The following is an 18,121-nucleotide window of genomic DNA, read 5'->3' as shown; positions in this document are numbered from 1 at the left end:
CACACACAAAGCCTTTAAGAATTTTAACTCTGAAATTCCAATTCTTCACTACACCTTCTCTGCCAGCTCTGATGGTCACCTACCTAGCAGTTTACACATATGGTTATTCTCATATCTTATCAGTGCCTTTCTCCTGGTGGATTATGCAAAAACCCTTCTCTGCCCAGAATTTCTGACATCCTGAATAAGCTGGAAACAGAGCATCTTCAGGAAAATAAGACTAGATCAAGATCATTGCATTCAAAGTTAAACCTGACCCCTCTAATAATGCAAGCAAGATGCAAAAGCTGAAAGCACCCAGAAGCCATTTTACCATCACCTCAAAAGTTTAATGGGCTTTGATTCAAACCAGTTAAGGTCCTCTTATTTAAGGAAGCGATGCACTGACATCCAAGTCAAGACATCAGTCAAACAGGAAAGCTTCCAGTCTAGTCTATTTTAAAACTATTAGAGCAAAATGTACATTTGAGCCAAAGCAGAAACAGTAGATATTCCTGCAGGGCTCTGGATAAAATGATTACTCAAAAAACATGTGATTTCGAAAAAAAGCTCTACTTACTACCAGACTAATCACAGCTTCACTGCTTGTTCACTCAACTAATAAGACCCTTTTATAACAGGATGGAAGGACACAGGGACTTACATACAGGTGAGGAAACAATAGACACAACAGATTAAATGGGTGAGAGAACTAAACTAACAGCCATTATCCTCTGACTTTTTTCCTTCAATGTTAGAAGGATCCACACCAGCTGAGCCTGGAAAGCAAGGGTGAATCAAAGGCTGGATTGCTAAGAATTGTATCCTTCCTATTCTTCTCTATGCATCTATTCACTACCAGGGCAAACAGTGTTAAGACAACCTATCTGCAGACACCTATCTGCACACTTTGCAGAAGGTAGTTGTGAGAGGACATCAGCAAGCAAGGAAATCTTTTCAGATTTCCGAGACACTGCTACAGGTGTTTTCCCCCATCCTCAACATTTTGAAGTCTCCACAACTAAAATATGTATTTTATATATCAGACACATTCTCATAAGTTGTTGTTAGCAGGAAAAGAACTCACAGCACCAGTCACACAAATATAATATTTAGTTTTGAAAAGAACTTTTAATGCTATATCCGTAAAGGCAGGCAAAATCTAATCAAGTGATATCCTAACACATGACATTTTAAATGGATATCCTTAAAATATTTTGTGATTTCTTTTTTATTGAAGAAAGTCTTATTTGTTCTTAAATCCTAATTTCAATAGGGACATAAGCACTTTCGCACCAAAGGAATATGATGGCTATAAAAATGCACATAAAACTAAGCAAAAGCCCTCCTATATTGGGCTAATTTTGTTCAAACTGAAGTCAAAAGAACAAATAACACAAGAAGATATGTATTTAAACAAGATAAAAGTGTGCTCAGAAATGAAAACTCTTTTTCAACACTCAGTCCCCTCATACTAAACTTTCCTCAGTTTTAGGAGTCATTGTAAGTACAGCTTTGGCTCTAGAGGGTTTGGTCTAGGTCAGGCTTTTTGAAAATATGAGTAAGAAGGATCCATTACAGCTGCTGTATTCATGTCTTTCTGACTGGAGGAATAGGCTGACTCTCCCTTTTCCCTGTCATCAGTAGGTCGTGTAGGTGTTAATGTCATCAGAAACTTTGCTTCAAGGGGGTTTTTTCCTCTCCTTCTAGATTTTATAACCAAAGACAAAAAAGGAAATTTGCCTGTGTGATCCACTCTAGCAGTAGCAATAATCTTTCAGCATTAACTCCTTACTGAAAACTGTGTCACATCTAAGAGATTACCATAAAAGGACACCATTTTAGCCCCTGTGCATTACTGAGGTCATTGCACTATTTGCAGGATCCTGCAGGAAGATAATAGCTCATTAAAAGCAAGAAAGCTGGAGAGCAAGCTTATCTACCAATTCCAAAAGTCATCATGGGGCATATGAGGTCAGTTTATATCCTTATGTCCCGTGTCTCACAGCATTAATCTTTCCATGACAGAGACTGAAGCTGCTGGGAAAACCTGCAGGCACCACAGCGTCTCCAGCAGCATTTCAAGGCCACTGACACAGCACAATTAATCAGCATGTGCTCTGTGTGTGTTCCATACAAGTTATTCAACTCCATCTCTGCCTGTTCCCCTCATAACCACCGGGGACTCACACCTACAGGGCAGCACAGCTGCATTTCCCAGCGATTTGGAAAGGGGATCATCATGGGAGAAGCAGTATGAACAGACTCAGTTTTTTCTTTGAGAAATGGGTCCGAATGACCTTCCTCCTCTCGTGACATTGCCCACACAGGGACGGCCCCTCGCTCATGCATGAGTGTCCCTGCCAGCTCCTCTGCTCCCTGCGGGCTGTGCAGAAGGCAGAGCTACGAGCTCTTCTCCTTTAAGAAAGAGGCAGACTAATTGGGTTTGCCAGAAAGACACACAAAAGTTACTCAGCTTTCACTTCAGGGATGCTGTGGCCAGTCACATACAATTTCAAACAGAACTAGAATTATGACATGGCACGAGAATGTATCTACAGGCTTTTAAGATTATTTCAGAGCCAGAGGCTATAGTGTTTGTTGTTGCATGGAAGGGGAGGGAAGGTGCAAATCCAGCTTCCCTTCTCTTCCAAAGAAATTAGAGGATGGATGTCAAGATTCGTTTCTGATGCCTTCCATTGATTCCTCTCAGAGAGGTGGCTCACCTTCAGTGTTTATTTTACCCTGCACATCCAGATGTGACCATCTGCTGTTCTCATCTAACACACAGATATTCCCCACAGTCTCTTCTGAGGACACTGGGACACTGGTACCTCACTTCAGTTCTCACCTCATTTTCCTCAGTCTTTTCAAGATGTGTGCATGAATACCAGCTATTTGCCTACTGCTATTCTAATTTTGTTTTCCCATTCAGATCTCTCCATTACATTTTCCTTCTCATCTACCACATTCTACCTCACATAGACACTTCTGTTTTGTCAATCTCTTTTAGCACACTTGAATATTCCAGGACTTTTTATCACAGCTTCATAGATTGATCCACCCTGTATTCCCTCTGTCTCTAGACAGCAATTCTGGCAAGGGAGTACCTTCCCAATGAGATCATTCAGCAGGACCTGTAGGACATACCTAGTTTTGAGCCCAGTTACATCCACAGCAAGCTTCATATTGTTGAACACAGGCTTTTGGTCACCAAGGGAAGACATTTCATATTGAACTTTGTACAGCAGGGACTTGCAAATCTTTTTGTGTAGTTAGTACTGGGAACCAGCTACATGCCCATTTGTAATAGTGCAGCTTCCTATCCCCACAATAGCAAAGAAATTATGCCAAGCCAAAGATTTTAAACTCTTATCTTGTAACTTAGCAGACAAAACCAAGAAGTCTTCAAAACAGAGATATGCATCTGTGGATCAAAGTTTGGTAAATGCTGCTTTAAAAATACTCTCACAGCTGAGTCAGAGATAATAGCCTTTCATGTGGTGTCTCTTAACTCATAAAAGATTATTTGAAGCACTATGCCCATAAATGTGCACATATGTCTTATTAATGCCAACTGAAAGGATACTTGTGGAATACAGAACAGATACTTGAATCTTTAATCTTGAAACAAAATTAAAAATAATATATTTAATAAACTCATTAAAAAGAAAATCTTAATGCACTTACTTTAGCATAACAGGAAAGATAGAAAGAAAATACCAAAGTAGGTTTTGGTAAGGTCTCTCATTGTAGATAACAGCTCTCTATGTCAGGATAAGGCCACAGCAAAGTAAGCCAAACCATTTCTTGCCCTTTTCATATACAATCCTCACACACATGACTGCAGTTGGTATTTTGCAGGGGAAAAATCCTCAGAAATTATTCATTTTATTAAACATCCTGCCATAGACCCTGTATTTGGGTTCAGTAGAATGTTTGGCCCCGATGACAGAACAGAAAAGAAACAAAGACCTCCAAACAAATGGATGGTATTGCTCAGACTAACCCAGTCTTCAGAAGTACATTTCCTCCATTTTCCTCAGCAGCTGCTCTGTGTGGAAGTGGCAGAAGTGAGGAGACTGAATGAGTCTTCCATGGCACTGAATAAACTTAGGTTTCCCAGAATCCAGGTTAGACATTTTGGGTTACAAATGCTTCTTTTGGGTCTGAGTAAGAAAGCAAACAGTTGGCCTTCAATGTTTCCTTCCATTTGCTAACAGCATCTAAGTAGTAAAATTAAAACATCATGTTTATTTCCATCATTCACACACCTTTTAATTCAAGGTGTTGGTGCAATATTTAAGATATGCAATGAACTGATATGCCATGAAATAGAAACCATTATAAATTCTTCTGTTCATGGAATTAGATGTGGCTGACACAGGCCCCTTATTGAATAGTGTTCATCTCAAAGGGTAAAGAACATCATCTTAAATTTCATGGGGGATTTCCTTCTGAGGACTGAAATATTGTAAGATCCAAAATAAACCCATCAGTTGAGCACAGTTGAAGGATCTTACTCATCTCTGTAGGAACAGAAGCCAGAAAATTCCCACCACATATTCTATTTAAAGGAAGTAAATGAGTTATTTTGGCAGTGTCTCAGTCAGGACTCCCAATGCCTTAGCAGGCTCTGAATAAACTCTAAATTATAACAAAAGAGAGAAATTCTCCAGAACACGTGTTTTTTGGGTTTGGGGGTTTTTTTGTTTGGTTGGTTTGGTTTTAAAAAAAGCCCATTTAAGAAAAAACACAAACATTTTGGAAGTTATGAGAGGAATCTAATTATTTTCTTAGACTAGTTCTACACCAATTAACTTTAATAGGTATTTTTAAAATAGAGGCAGAATTGCCATTACCAGCTTTTGTCAAGCTCCAACGATAAATTTTTGGATTAAAAAACTGTCATGAAACCCGTTCAACACTATGGCATAGGGTCACAAAGTACTTTTATAAATAGCAGTAATAGCTTATGCTGCTTCTTTTGTGAAGAAAGCCAAGAATAGCGACAACCAAAATATACTGTGCATTCACAGAAATTCCTTATTCTACAGAAAAAGCTGCAACCAAGTGAAGTTTCATGGAGAATAAGCATCCTTTGGCAAGCCATCCTTTGGCAGTTTTCTTCAGCCAAAAGGCTTTCACATGTACTTTGCTGCACTTCCTCATATGAAACTGGGTATGGGGATTCCTTTTACTGTGCATATGGTATAGACATGAAACCTTGTGGAATGGATCCTTACAGCAGACATTTTCCTTTGCTGAGCTAAAATGAGCACTCAGGTGCCAATAAAATACTGCAGAAACTGTATTAGAAGTATAAGCAAAACGAGTATATGCGCTGGAGGTGAGAATGGCACCAAATTAATTATTTACTTGTTTTAGTGTCTTCCTAACAGAAGTGTTAATTCAGTGTTGTTTACATTAAAAATTATAATGCAAAAACTTTTCAATATAAGCCTTTCATTAGTGGTCATAAGACACTGAATAACTGAGCACAGATCAGGTTCTCAATAGTGAAACCACAACTGTCATCTTCTAAATAGTTTGAGAAGCCTCTGCAGTCTCTACAAATGTCAGAAAAATTAATTTCTTCCTAAAACTGACTTCGAAATGCTTTTGGGAAAAAAAAGGACTATTACTTAACTTCTTAAACCTTGAAAACCAAGGCACAGAGAGGGAAGGACTTCGCAAAAGGCAGCCAGCCAGCCAAATTCAGGAAGGAACGAGATCTCCCAAGGCTCAGCCTACTTCTTTTGACCATTAAACAAAGGTTTTCATCCACATCATATTTTCATAGGAAAAAAATTAAAAAATAAAAGAAATAATTACCCCTTGCTCAGTTTTTCGTCCCGCCCAGAGCAAAATGCAAATGCAAGCATAGGAAACAAGTGCCCATCTTTGGCTGACCTTATTTCACAGACTGTAACCATCAAAATTAAGAGCTCTGCTTCCCCAGCAGCTGTCGTCCCAAAAGAGGATGCCACTTTTCAAAGATGACCAGATTGCTCATAATTTGCTAAAAGAATTTAAGTGAGGCATTTAAAACAAATAAAAGCTCAAATGGTCACTATTAAAATGTCAGAACTCCTCTGGTAAACACTGAAACTGTTGACATTTTAAATGTCAACTATTTCATATTTCTGCACTATAGCAGAAGCCCTTTATCATTTAAAAGGCACTGTCCATTTTTTTAAACTTCTTATTTGTGGAATTTCTTTTTAATTTTCATCAGTTCATTCAAGACAACATTATGTCCAATTTAATTCCAGCATGTATGTCCCAAACATAGATTACTTCATTTTGCCTTTATGGTAGCCAGAACAAATCAAGGCTAAGCCTTCTTGGTACCTTTCCTTACAGTGTCATCACTTACCTTCTTTCTGTCTAGAACACATCATTGCTAATGTGCAGAATTCCAACTGTGCATGACTAATGCCAAGCTGGTAGTAGTCTCACCATCAGCTCCTGGTGTAGTGGTGTTTCCAAAAGGATTCATTCCAAACTCAGCCTGTTTTCCCTGAGATCATTTTTATGGGAGGGACAGGGCAATGCTGACTATGCTTGAAAACTGCACTGCTCTAAAGAAAGTGATTTGGAAAATACCAACACAGAGCTCTTGGGAACAGTACACAAATTAATTGTTATGGTCCTAGAGGCTCCAATGCTGAGAACTGTTCTGCACAAGCAGCTTTCCTTGCATACATTCCATAGAATAGAAGGGAGATCATAGGTCTCCAAGGAGAAGACTGCTCAAACCAAGTCACAGTAGCTTTACTATACTACTTAAAATAAAGGCTCTGGAATGAATAGGGCTGGTAAAGAAGCTTCTTATCTCTGTGTCCTTGTTTAGAGTCTTCATAGCCCACCTTTCAAGTACCTTAGAATACACTGAAAAGTGTGTCAGTGACTACAGCTGGTCACTGCTAAAAAAAAATCAGATTGCTTCCTTTGATTTTAACTGTAACCTCTGTTATCTTCCAAGTATGGAGTTTATATTCTAAAATTATTTAAACAGCTTAAAGTTTGGATTTCTTAAGAACTCTGCTACTGCAACAGGGAAAACTGTAGCAGCTTCATTACAGCTGTATTGGTGTTTCTGTTATCAGCCTTCTCTCATGGAGGATGCTCTATCAGAATATAAATATTTCCATGGAGATGAACACGAAGTGCTCAACTTCCGTACACCACCACCTGGCTTTTACCTGCAGAAGCAGGACAAGTGACTGTTGGCCGCTTTCCAAATTCAAGATACTGCCTAGCTGTAGGAAACTGAGGATTTATTGCTTCGTTGATATGTTTAGGCCTTACCAAAAGGAGAATTCCTATTCCATCCTTGATTTTTGAGGCCCAGAGAGCAGAGTCCACATTAACATGTGGGCTATTGTGACTGGGTACAAAACAGATTAGTATATATTCATCACCATGAATAAAACCCCTCCAGTTTTAGCAATCCAGTGTATATTTCACATACACAGCCTGTGAATCCTGTTATTTTCTGTGGCATGTGCTCATTCCCAGTGTTTTGTAAATCATGCTGGATTGTATTCAAACTGTGTAAGGCCAGAAATAGACCTCTTCTGCTTCAGACAGAATTCCAAAGATCACACAGTGGTTTGGATTGGAGGAGACCTTTAAAGCTCATCTAGTTCCAAGCCCCCTGCAGTGAACAGGAACACCTTCAACTAGATCAGGTTGTTCAGAGCCCCGTCCAACTGGACCTTAAATCTTTCCAGCTACAACTTCTCTGAACAATCTGTTAAGACCCCTTCATGCAAGTCAGGAGGCACTTAATACTTCTCTCCTGTGACAGGTAGCAATGGTTAATTCCCAAAGAGCTTTCTCTAGGAAGGCAACACAAGGATAGACCTTATACCTTCTGTCAAATCTCTAAGGAATTATCATTGAACCTCTTTGAGGTCAACTGGTGCCCATTACAGAGTAATACAGAGACAAATGCAGGGTTCTGGGACTACTTTGCAAGTTCTTGTAGCCAAATTTTGAGCTTTACTTAACTAGCAGAATCTCTTTAACAACTTTTGGTTGAAGTCAAGCAAGGGAACAGTTTGCATGTGTTCATTTTTCAGGGAGCCACACTGCCCATGTGCAACAGGATCGACCATCTCAACAGCCACCACCTCTGGTCATCACAAGATGCTGCAGTTCCAAATTAAATACAACACAAGTCTCAACAGGAGACCAAACATGCACAGTCTGGCCACATTTGTTACTGGATATGACAAGGTCTAAAACAAGTGAAAGGTTATATTCTCAAGCTTACAGTGCTGGACAGGCACCAGAGCTGGGAAACACTTTCAGATTTCATATCACCATCTCCCCCATGGTCTTCAAATGACTATAAAAGGAGAGCTTTCCAGTAGGCCAGTTTCCACATAGGAGCTTCCATTGTCAGAGGACAGATTTCCAAGAGATGTTAAACATGATTAGATGCCAGCTCAAAATCTCTGGTGGTTGATCTGCATGCATAAATCTAGGTACCATCTCCCTGCCAGGTCTGGTCTGGCATAATGCTTAATGTTGTAAACTTCAGATGTTCTCATTACACATTTGTAGCTTTGCATAGCACAATGGAACTAAGATTTATTAGGGCTTTTAGCCCTAATAATCCACAGAAAACTAAGAAAGATTCCAAATAAACTCTCTTTCCCCCCTTCAAGTGGCTCTTTTACTTCACTTACTGACAATACAACCCCAGGAGAGAGGGAACAGACAAAGGAGAACAAACACAAAAATATTTGCCTTACTCTTTCAAAGCAGTAACCAACGTCCCACTGTTTTCATAATCTTTGCTATGTCAAAGGCCACTTATGTTTAACTAATTAAAAATAAAGCCAAGAAAGAACAAACCAGCAGGGTAAAAGAAAATGAGAAAAATAAAATAGACTTGGGAAGTACAAACAAAATGGAGTAAATGTGAAAAAGGAAAGGGCTAACCTGACTCAACAGTAGAACTCCCAGGTGGTCTAGAAAGACATTTTTGGATATAAACGTATGAGTGAAATCACATTAAACAAATATTACCCTTGACATTTTTCACTCATCATTTTACACCTTTTCCTGGAATTTTCAGAGCAGCTACACTTCAGTCTGCAGCCCAAGTCTGCAACTGAAGTCTATCAGCAATTTGAAAAAAACATTTGAATTTTGCTAGTACTAAATTATACTCCTGGTGAGAGTAACTAATTGCCTGGTCCATAAAATAATTTTATTCTTTTACTTTTTACTTTTTCTTACTTTAGTTTTATTTTTTTATTTTTATTTTTTATTTATATTTCTATTGTATTTTATTTTTTAATTCTTCATTACCTGAGATGCTAAGGTTCTTAACTTATACTGGAATACAAAATTGACCACTGAAAGTATTACCACTATAAACAACAAAATCAACACATTCAAAACTTGAGTTGCTGAGGGAGATTTTCTCATGAAAGTATCCCATCAGTAGTTCTTTCTGTCTTCTTTCACTCGTTCGAGTGTGTGGTGAATCTTTTCTACATCATGCTGGACCATAACTAGAGTCTTTCATCCATTTTCTTGGATTTGCTTCAACAGTTTCTGCAGGTCTTCATGATGCAATAATTCTGCAGGCAAGGCATAGTCCATTCTAGTGGGGGCAGGCTGGACCTCTCAAAATAACACACAGTCACATCGTAACAAGGAGTACAAAACAACTGGAGCTGCATAATTAAAATCACACCCTTCAACGTTAACAAAATTGCAAACACAGAAATTGGAATGATTACTGGTCATTAAAGAATGATTATCTACATGCAACAGGCTGCATGGGGTCCTCAAGCAAGCACAGCCTTTACCTTATGTAAACAATCACAGGTTTTGGATTTTCAAATGGGTGCATCTCATAATGACAAATGTTTTGTTCAGTATCTAGACAGATGTCCTGTGCTCTCATACTATTGCTCTCAGATATATCCTTGTTGTTCTTGTACAGTGCATGCCTCTACATCAATTGTGTGTCACTTATCTCCTTTTCTCAGGGCCCAAACAACATCTCGGGTTCCAGTATAGTTCTGTCGTGACTTGCCCTTAAGGTGATAATTGGGTTGATCCCATTAATTTCAGCTTTTTGTACAGTTAGTACAAAGGCTGTAGCAACACCAGTAGTAGGATCAGGAGGTCAAATTAACTCATTACCACCACAATTGTAATTCTTATTCAAATTGTGTCACATTTTGCCAAATAACTGCACAAATTTCAGTTGATAAGATTTCACCTTCCCTAATGATTGCCACTATCACTGTTTGTATCCAAGCTTGAGCCTGAATACAACTCTGAGCCAAACAAACATTGGTCTGAGCTGTCCCAGGAGCTTTTGCAATTAACAGATGATATTTTCATTAGTTTCTTCCCATGGGAGTAATGCTTCTAACGTGAGTTGTTGACTAGCTCCTAGGGCTGAAAGGGAAGATTTTAGGGGACTTCGCAGTTGATTCAAATTGCTGGTCACTCTTTCCAACCTATTTATTAATATTTCAGAATCCATGCTGTTCAAAATCCCTAATCCTGATCCTAGTGCCCCAACTATATCTCTTCTAGTCCAATTCTTGAAGGTGAATGTACATTTGTGCAGCCACGCTGCCCATCCTGCATATGAAGTTTTAAGAAAAGGTGAACAGGATGGACCCCCAGGAGCCAAAGAATTTCTCATAAAAATTTGAGGTTGCAGTTTTTAGTTTTCTTGTAGGGGTGGATTAAGTATTTTACATCCTACTTGTACTTCCTTTCCAACAACTTCAGCCAAAATGTTTGCACCATAGTGTTGATTCTGCCAACCTTTTAAGATTGTTGTGACTCTTTGTAAGACCACAGCAGAGGTATTATATGTAGCCATTTGTTGATGATCATCTATATACATGGTCTCTAGACCAGAGAACCCACAATATGCTTGAGAACATGGCCAGTCTAAGGCAAAAGTCTCAGTCAGAGTTATACTTATCAAAGATCAATGCTGAGAAAACTTGACAGTAGTGGGTCTGCCTGGTTCTGATGCCCAAGTCTTCTCAGGTGCTTTCTTCACTCGTAAACAGTGAATCCATGCTCTTTGATCTTGATTGCAGTGAAGGTTGTCAGCAGCACTTGGTAGGGTCTGTTCCACTTCCCCTCCGGAGGTTGACCTGAAAAAGCTTTAACATACATTCAATCTCCAGGCTTAAAACAATGAACTGCATGGTCTACTCCTCTAGCTCTAGTCCCAAGAACACTTTATTATTTCCTTCAACTGTTTCCCTAGAGCTACTACATATTGCCTCAAACAGTTTTTTCCTAATTAACTCATGTCTTCTCCCTTGCACTGGATTTGATAAGGCCTTCCACATAATATTTCAAACAGGCTTAGGCCTTCCTTAATTGTGGTTCAATTCTGATCCTAAGCAGGTCAAGTGATAATGCCTGATCTGACCCCAGATTAGCCTCTTGACCAATCTTTGCCAACTGCTGTTTGATCAAATGATTCATCTTTTCCACCTGCCCACTGGCCTGGGGACAGTAGGGACTATGCGATGCCACTGCCAATCTATCCCCAGAGCTTTACTAACTCGCTGTACCACTTACAAGGGTGAATTTGGGCTTTATTGTATTGTCCCCCCAGCCCCAAGTCTGAAGGTGCTTGCAAATAGTGAGATTACACTGCCACTCGTACCCTCAGCTTGAGTCTGTCCTGATGAGTCCCAGACAACCTTCCCATTGGCACTGAGCAATTATAACTGGCTGACACCTTCTACAAAGGGAATCAAGGGACAGGATAGCAATATACCCAAATAGAAATTACAATACACACAATTCCAAGTCTGTAAGCTGACAAATATCAACCCCGAATCAGGAGACCAGATGACAGACAGAACCATATATAAAGTGCCTGATGTGTATCTATAAGGCACTGGCAGCCCAATACACTTCGTCCAAAACTTCATATGTAACGACTTATAGGCAATAACCCAGAGTCTGGTCTTTCAACCATACCAGAAAAGGAATGTACTTACCTGTGGCCAGGACCTTGTCTGCTCCTGCAATGATCCCGTGGCTGAGCGAGGTTTTGCCGGAGAAATCTCCAGGGGCGCCCTCAAAACGTCTGTCTCACCAAGGGGTCTCACAGTGAACAGAGGGATCTGAGTTACAGCACCAACCGGTGTCGTTGGGATGAAACATTCCTTTAATGCGTCGTGACGGGAGCACGGGGAATCATTCGCCACACATCCTCTCCGAAGTACAGTTTCTTCGGCTGTTTATACATTGTAACATTCAAAGTTGCTTCCCAGAAAACTACCCACCTTATTATGGCATGAGCCTATACCCAAATCTCACCTGACTTCTCTTTCGTGGAGCAAGTATGCCATCTAGTGTCTCTTTCGTGGCAGGAATTTGGGGCTGTGGACAATCTCATCTGATTGTCTTTACCCCACTACAAGACACATCTATCACTAGTTAAAAGATAACCTCCTGTTATTTTTCTACTTCAACAGTCCTTTATTTGAATTCAATTCCTAGTAAAACAACGTCTATTGATTGTGCCTTTTGAAGTATATGATGCATTTGGTTAATGTCCTTCAGGTGGACTAGTCAGCTGCTTTCAATTATCTCAGCTTCCTTTACCCTTATTTTATGATACTAAACTGATTATAGGTTTAAGAGAAAAACAGCCAAAATGGTAAAGTTCAGGAAAACATGCATTTTTGTTGATTAAGGTACGGCTCCTCTTCTAAGGTCAGAGACCACTAAATTCCTAAGCTAATTGAGGTAGAGATGTTGCTCCTTTGACTCACACTTAAGAGTTGGACTCAATGATCCCTGTGGGTCCCTTCCAACTCAGAATATTCCATGAAATCATGTGGTATTTAACAAAATTATTTATTAAGAACAAGCCAAAAACCCCTGTTCTGATCTGCTTAGACAAGGAGGGGAACCAGGTTCTAAAACACTCCCATAAGCGGGATTAAGGCACAAACGAGGCCAGATGCTTGATTCCAAAAAGGATAACTCAACTTTATTTTGTTACACAAAAGAGAAGAGAGAAAGAAGGGAGACAGAAAAGCAGGAAAAGCTGAGGGTGACTGTTAAAAGCACAGGACAGGAGTTTACAACCACCACAAAGGCCACTGGCACACCAACTTAAATACCCTCCCCGTGGCAGACCCTGAGTGCCCACTGGCCAGTTCACCAGTACCCAAACAAAGTTTGCCTGGGACCAAGATGGGCCTGAGTTTCCATAGGCTGGTGCCCCAGTATCCAAGCAAGGTCTGCCTGGCATACCTTATTTGGGAGAGTAAGTCCCTGCTGTGTTCTTGATTGTAACGCTTCTTATCCAAGGACCTTCCTTTTTGCTAAGAATGGCTCAGCTACCTGGGCACTTGCTAGGTGGTTTCACAAGCAGCTCAGCTGGCACATCAAGCTTTTTAGCTCCATGCTTGAGGCAATGGTGAAGCAGACTCCATCTTTTAATTAGCCCATTATAACCCCTTACCTGTTAGGTATCTTTGGAGTGGCTCTGAGATTTGTGGCACTGCAATAAGAAGTAAGAGACTTTACTCTACTGCGAGTGTGACTTGCAGAAGGATTTTAAATTGCTCAAAAGAAAAAAAAAAGTACTTATCAGTTTTTTATTTTGTTTGGGGGTTTTTTTGTTTGTTCTTGTTTTGTTATTATTTTTATTTATTCCTCCTCATCTACTTCTAATGTGGAGTTTTAGCTGGGATGAAGATAGACAGACAGTGGATTAGAGAATGGATTAGGGAGTGCTCCAGGACAGACATCTACTATATACACACATGAAAAAGCCCTCCTGAGGTAAACATGATATCCTGGGACCTAACAACATACAGGAACAAAAGAGTTAATTGATCTTAGTAGGTAAGAGAGGTCTGTAATAACCAAATTGAGTGTTTATTACAGAACAATTTACTAGTCCTAACAGAGCAAAGATGCTTCCCTTATGTATTCTCTTCCCTTAAGTATTGTTTGGAAATCTATACTGATTCCCTAAGTTCAGAACTATGTGCCATTCACTAAGAAGTACAACTCCATACCTTCATCATCTAGAGGTGCTTTTTAGCCCAGGTTTCACATAACCACAGTGCATCTCATTCAGTCAGGGAGGACATCCTTATCAGATGTATTCCTGCTGGGCTCAAATCTCAGCTACTTTATTTGAAAATAATTTTCTTCAGCATTCACAAGTTCAGGTGAGTTAAATAAGCTATCAAAGGTCAGTTTTACCTGGAAAGAGGGTTCAGTTTGCCATTTAAACCAGAGGCCAGTGAAACCAATGGTTTGGTTTTGGAAATCTGAAAATGTATATGAAAGACTGCAGTTAAAAGAAGTGGCATTTGAAAGCAAAATGATAGGTATTTTCAGGAAACAATACTGTAAGAATTCCCAGTTGAAAAAGAGCAGTTAAGCCCCACTATATATATATATATGTGTGTCTGTATATATATACATACACACACACACATACAGTTCTACATATATCTAAAATGGCAAATATGCATTCTAAAAGGAGTTTCATGCTGTCAAAACATATTCATACTGAAGTTCTGTGCAACCAACCACCTGTCTCATATAAACACCTTCCAGTCTAAAAGATAGTGTTTATCCAACAAGGAGAGGTCAAGAGATTTTACCCAGTAAATAAATATTATGTCACAAAAGCACATGGAAGCAAGTGACAGAAGTGGGATTGGCTAAACACCAGTTTATTTTTGCATGAACATCTGGATTTCTGCCAGCAGATGACCCTAAAAGTTTAGGTAATGTTCATAACTGCACTGGCTGGCTCTCTAGTCTTTTAATATCATCTTCTATTTAAACACGCAGCCAAACAAAATATTTTGTCTGAAATATTTACAGCAGGGAGAGGAGAATTCTATTCTGTAAACTGTGATAAAATTTGAAAACACACACTTACCACTGCAGCAGTAAGAGCCACTTCCTCCCCTCCTTGCAAATCCGTAGTTCAAGAAAGTGTAACTTGTTTAGATACTATTACTTGCATAATTTTTATCTTCAAATTCTTATCTTAAGGCCTTGAAGCTGAACAAGTAATTCAGGATTACAGTGGCTTAAATAGTTAACCTTAGCTAGCATATATGTTGCATTTTTTTGTAGTCATCCTACAGAACAATGAAAATTTCAGTATGTTTAATCTTTGAAAGGATACTGAGTGTAGTCACACAGTATATAACTAAAATTCAAAGAAGAATCACACAGACACATTTTACTGCAGAAATCTAATGCTTTTAGGCAGAAGTTGCTCAAGAAAAACACCAAAATACATACTCAGGCTTACAGTAAACGTAAGTTCTTCAAGAGTCTTAAGTCTGATATTTGTGTGGCCCCTGCAATTTCCAGCTGCAAGGTAGCTTCCAAAAACATCAGTTCTCACCCAAATGTACATCTGAGGCTGAGTATACACCACATCTTAAACTGCTGCACACATGTGAGTTAAAATTAAACTTATTTGCTCATCATCACAGGTAAACGACTAATTGAGAAAGGCTCAGTAGTCAAAGGCTTCAAATTGCCAAAAACTAAAAAAATCTCTATGGTCGGGATGAAGAGATTCAGATGGACAGAAGTGCTTATGTTTCTATGCAGAGAAAGCACTAGGTTTGTAATTATTCTTTGTATTTTCAGACTTTAAATAAGACTTTAGAGCATACGTAGAAAAAGCTCCAGACTATACATTTTTACCTACTAATTCTCTACCCTGAATTACACAGACCAGCCTACCTGAACAAGAGTGCTTACTGACCATCTGCAGGGTAACAGCTCTGCTGATTAGCTTAAAATACTCACCAGAAAAAGCAAACTTGTTCATAAAAGTCCCCGAGTTTACAGATTTTCTCACAGACACATCCTGCCCTAACCCTGTCCGCACCCCTCGCAAGGACAGGGCCACGCACACTTACTGAGCAAGTCTTTCCTTTTCATTTTCCTGCTGGCAGCCGGCATCGTCAGCAGCTCCACTGCAAACGCCTTCTCAGCTGTTTGCAGCGGCGAATCGAGCTCTTCCTTCGTCTCCTGGACGTGCTCCTTGTCTTTAAAACAAAACAGGTTTTATTGCCATGCGTGTTACATGTTTCCAAGTATAAACGTTGGAAGATCGCATTATAAAAGGAAATTAAAACAACGCTTTATCCGGAGAAATCCGACTTGGGAGCCGGAGCGCCTGCTACCAGCCACTCCTTCGGGGGCGAAGACCGCGGTGCCGGCGGCGCTGCCCGAGGGCGCGTTCCCGGCCCGGGGGCTCTTCCCACCGGGAGCCGCTGCTCCCTCCACCCATCCCGGGCAGGGAAGTGCCGGCGGGCGGGCACCACCGCCTCGCCCCGGGCAGCCCCGCCGCCCCCCGCCATACCCTGATGGTCGAAGTCGCTGACGAAGGGCGCGATGCGCTGATCCTTCTTCTCCTGGGACAGCCCGGGGCGCTGGTCCCGCTCCTGGAGCAGCGCCCCGCGGTCCGGCTCCACGCCCGAGTCCGAGCTCTGCCGCTTGCCCGGGGGCTTCGGCAAAGGCTTGGCGACCATCCCGCCGGGAACCGAGCCCGGGACCGCGGGGAAAGCGGGGGATATTCCCTCCATCCGCCCCCGCCCGCGGGCCGGGCGGGCACACCTCGGGGAGGGGATGGGGCGGACACACCTCGGGGAGGGGATGGGGCGGACACACCCTCGGGGAGGGGATGGGGCGGACACACCCTCGGGGAGGGGATGGGGCGGCCTGGGAAGCGCCGGGGCGGGGGCCGAGGGTACCCTGGGGTTTCCCCGGCTCCTGTCAGAAGGGAGGGCAGAGAAGGGTGGGGATCTGCGGGTGCCTCGTCTCGGGGGTGCCCGAGGGATGGGCAGAGAGGCTCAAAGCCTATCCTATCCTATCCTATCCTATCCTATCCTATCCTATCCTACCCTACCCTACCCTATCCCATCCTGTAGTGATAGGACAAGGAATAATGGGTACAAACTGAGAGGGGAAATTTAGGCTAGATATTACAGAGAATGAGGGTGGTGAGGTGCTGGCAGAGGTTGCCCAGGGAGGCTGTGGATGCCCCAATCCTGACACTGCTCAAAGCCAAGCTGGATCTAGTGGAAGGTGTCCCTGCCCACGGCTGGGGGCTGAGACCAGATGGTCTTCAAGGTCCCTTCCAACCCCTCAGCAGTTTTCTATGATTTTATGACCCTCGTGCCCTGACAGGAGCTGGGCAGGCTCACACCACACATACACACACACCACTTGGTCCTGAACAAATTAATTGTTTGGAGCAGCCACTGCAAAACTGCGCACACAAGGAGTGAACACTTCCAGGGCTTGGGCAGGTACTGGGAAACCTTTCTGCCCTATTTCAGAGCTGAGGTTTGGGTTTAGCTACTTTACTGCTGTTCAGCGTGCAGAATATGCAGGCCTTCAAAGCTTCAAAGCTTCCAAGCTGGCAAAATGAATAACCTGTTGTGCCTCATGCAAATTGTTACAGGTTGTGTAAATTCTAATCACGTGAACACAGGATTTAATAAACATGTAATAAAGTGGAACATTAGAAAGGCATTTACTACAACTAATATTGAATATTCAAATCTGTATCCTTAAAAGTAGAATTCCTTGAAGAAACTTATTATCTTACATGCATCCAAATAAAAAATCATACCTGAGGTATGAGTCTCTGGGTTTTGTACAAATTTGACCAAGGAAATTTATAAAAAGGAATTTAGACAATATTTTAAAATGTTAGTGGTTTTCATACAGTGTATACAGTTCATGCTGTAAACCTTTCTGTAGTAGCTTTTTCTGTATCATATGCATCTGGTACAGCACCCTTATCTCCTGAGCCAGATGGGACAGCCTATGTCACTGAAAAAAAAAACTGTAAAAAATCTGACAATTCATAATATAAGCATTTCATATCAGACCATCTTGTTTGTAAAATAAATAACATACCTCCACCAGCCTCCCACCAAAAAAAGGAGGAAAAGTTTCTGTTCCAGAAAGCACTCAAATACCTGATAAAAAGAAGAGAAGATTCTGCTTTGGGAGCATGTATGTTTAGGGAAGCAGAACTAACTTCCCTTTCCCTAAATGCCATTTTATTTTGAATAACCAAAAAAACACAATAAAGTAATTCTGT

The 18,121-nt window shown here is 40.9% G+C and overlaps 1 protein-coding gene across 1 annotated transcript; it reads right to left on the bottom strand.

The window, feature by feature from the left end:
• Positions 1–12,974: 12,974 nt before the first annotated feature.
• Positions 12,975–16,538, bottom strand: LOC113992392 (borealin-2-like). Its single transcript, XM_039380178.1, has 3 exons — positions 16,370–16,538; positions 15,924–16,052; positions 12,975–14,961 (listed from the first exon to the last, which is right to left on the bottom strand). The coding sequence occupies exons 1-3, from the start codon at positions 16,536–16,538 to the stop codon at positions 14,879–14,881; spliced, it is 381 nt and encodes a 126-aa protein (XP_039236112.1). The 3' UTR covers positions 12,975–14,878.
• Between the last annotated feature and the right edge of the window lie 1,583 nt (positions 16,539–18,121).

The sequence above is a fragment of the Pipra filicauda genome, unplaced genomic scaffold, assembly GCF_003945595.2.
Source record: "Pipra filicauda isolate LSUMZ 115617 unplaced genomic scaffold, ASM394559v2 scaffold189_size1545977_pilon, whole genome shotgun sequence".
Taxonomy (NCBI): Eukaryota; Metazoa; Chordata; class Aves; order Passeriformes; family Pipridae; genus Pipra; species Pipra filicauda.
This window is presented reverse-complemented; position numbering and strand designations above follow the sequence as displayed.

Excerpts from the sequence above, each read along its gene's own strand:
- LOC113992392 (XM_039380178.1), bottom strand. The coding sequence starts at position 16,538 with ATGGTCGCCAAGCCTTTGCCGAAGCCCCCGGGCAAGCGGCAGAGCTCG. Across the intron at positions 16,053-16,369 it reads CAGCGACTTCGACCATCAGG|ACAAGGAGCACGTCCAGGAG; the intron begins GTATGGCGGGGG and ends TTTGTTTTAAAG. Across the intron at positions 14,962-15,923 it reads GAAAAGGAAAGACTTGCTCA|ATTTGCAAGGAGGGGAGGAA; the intron begins GTAAGTGTGCGT and ends CTTGAACTACGG.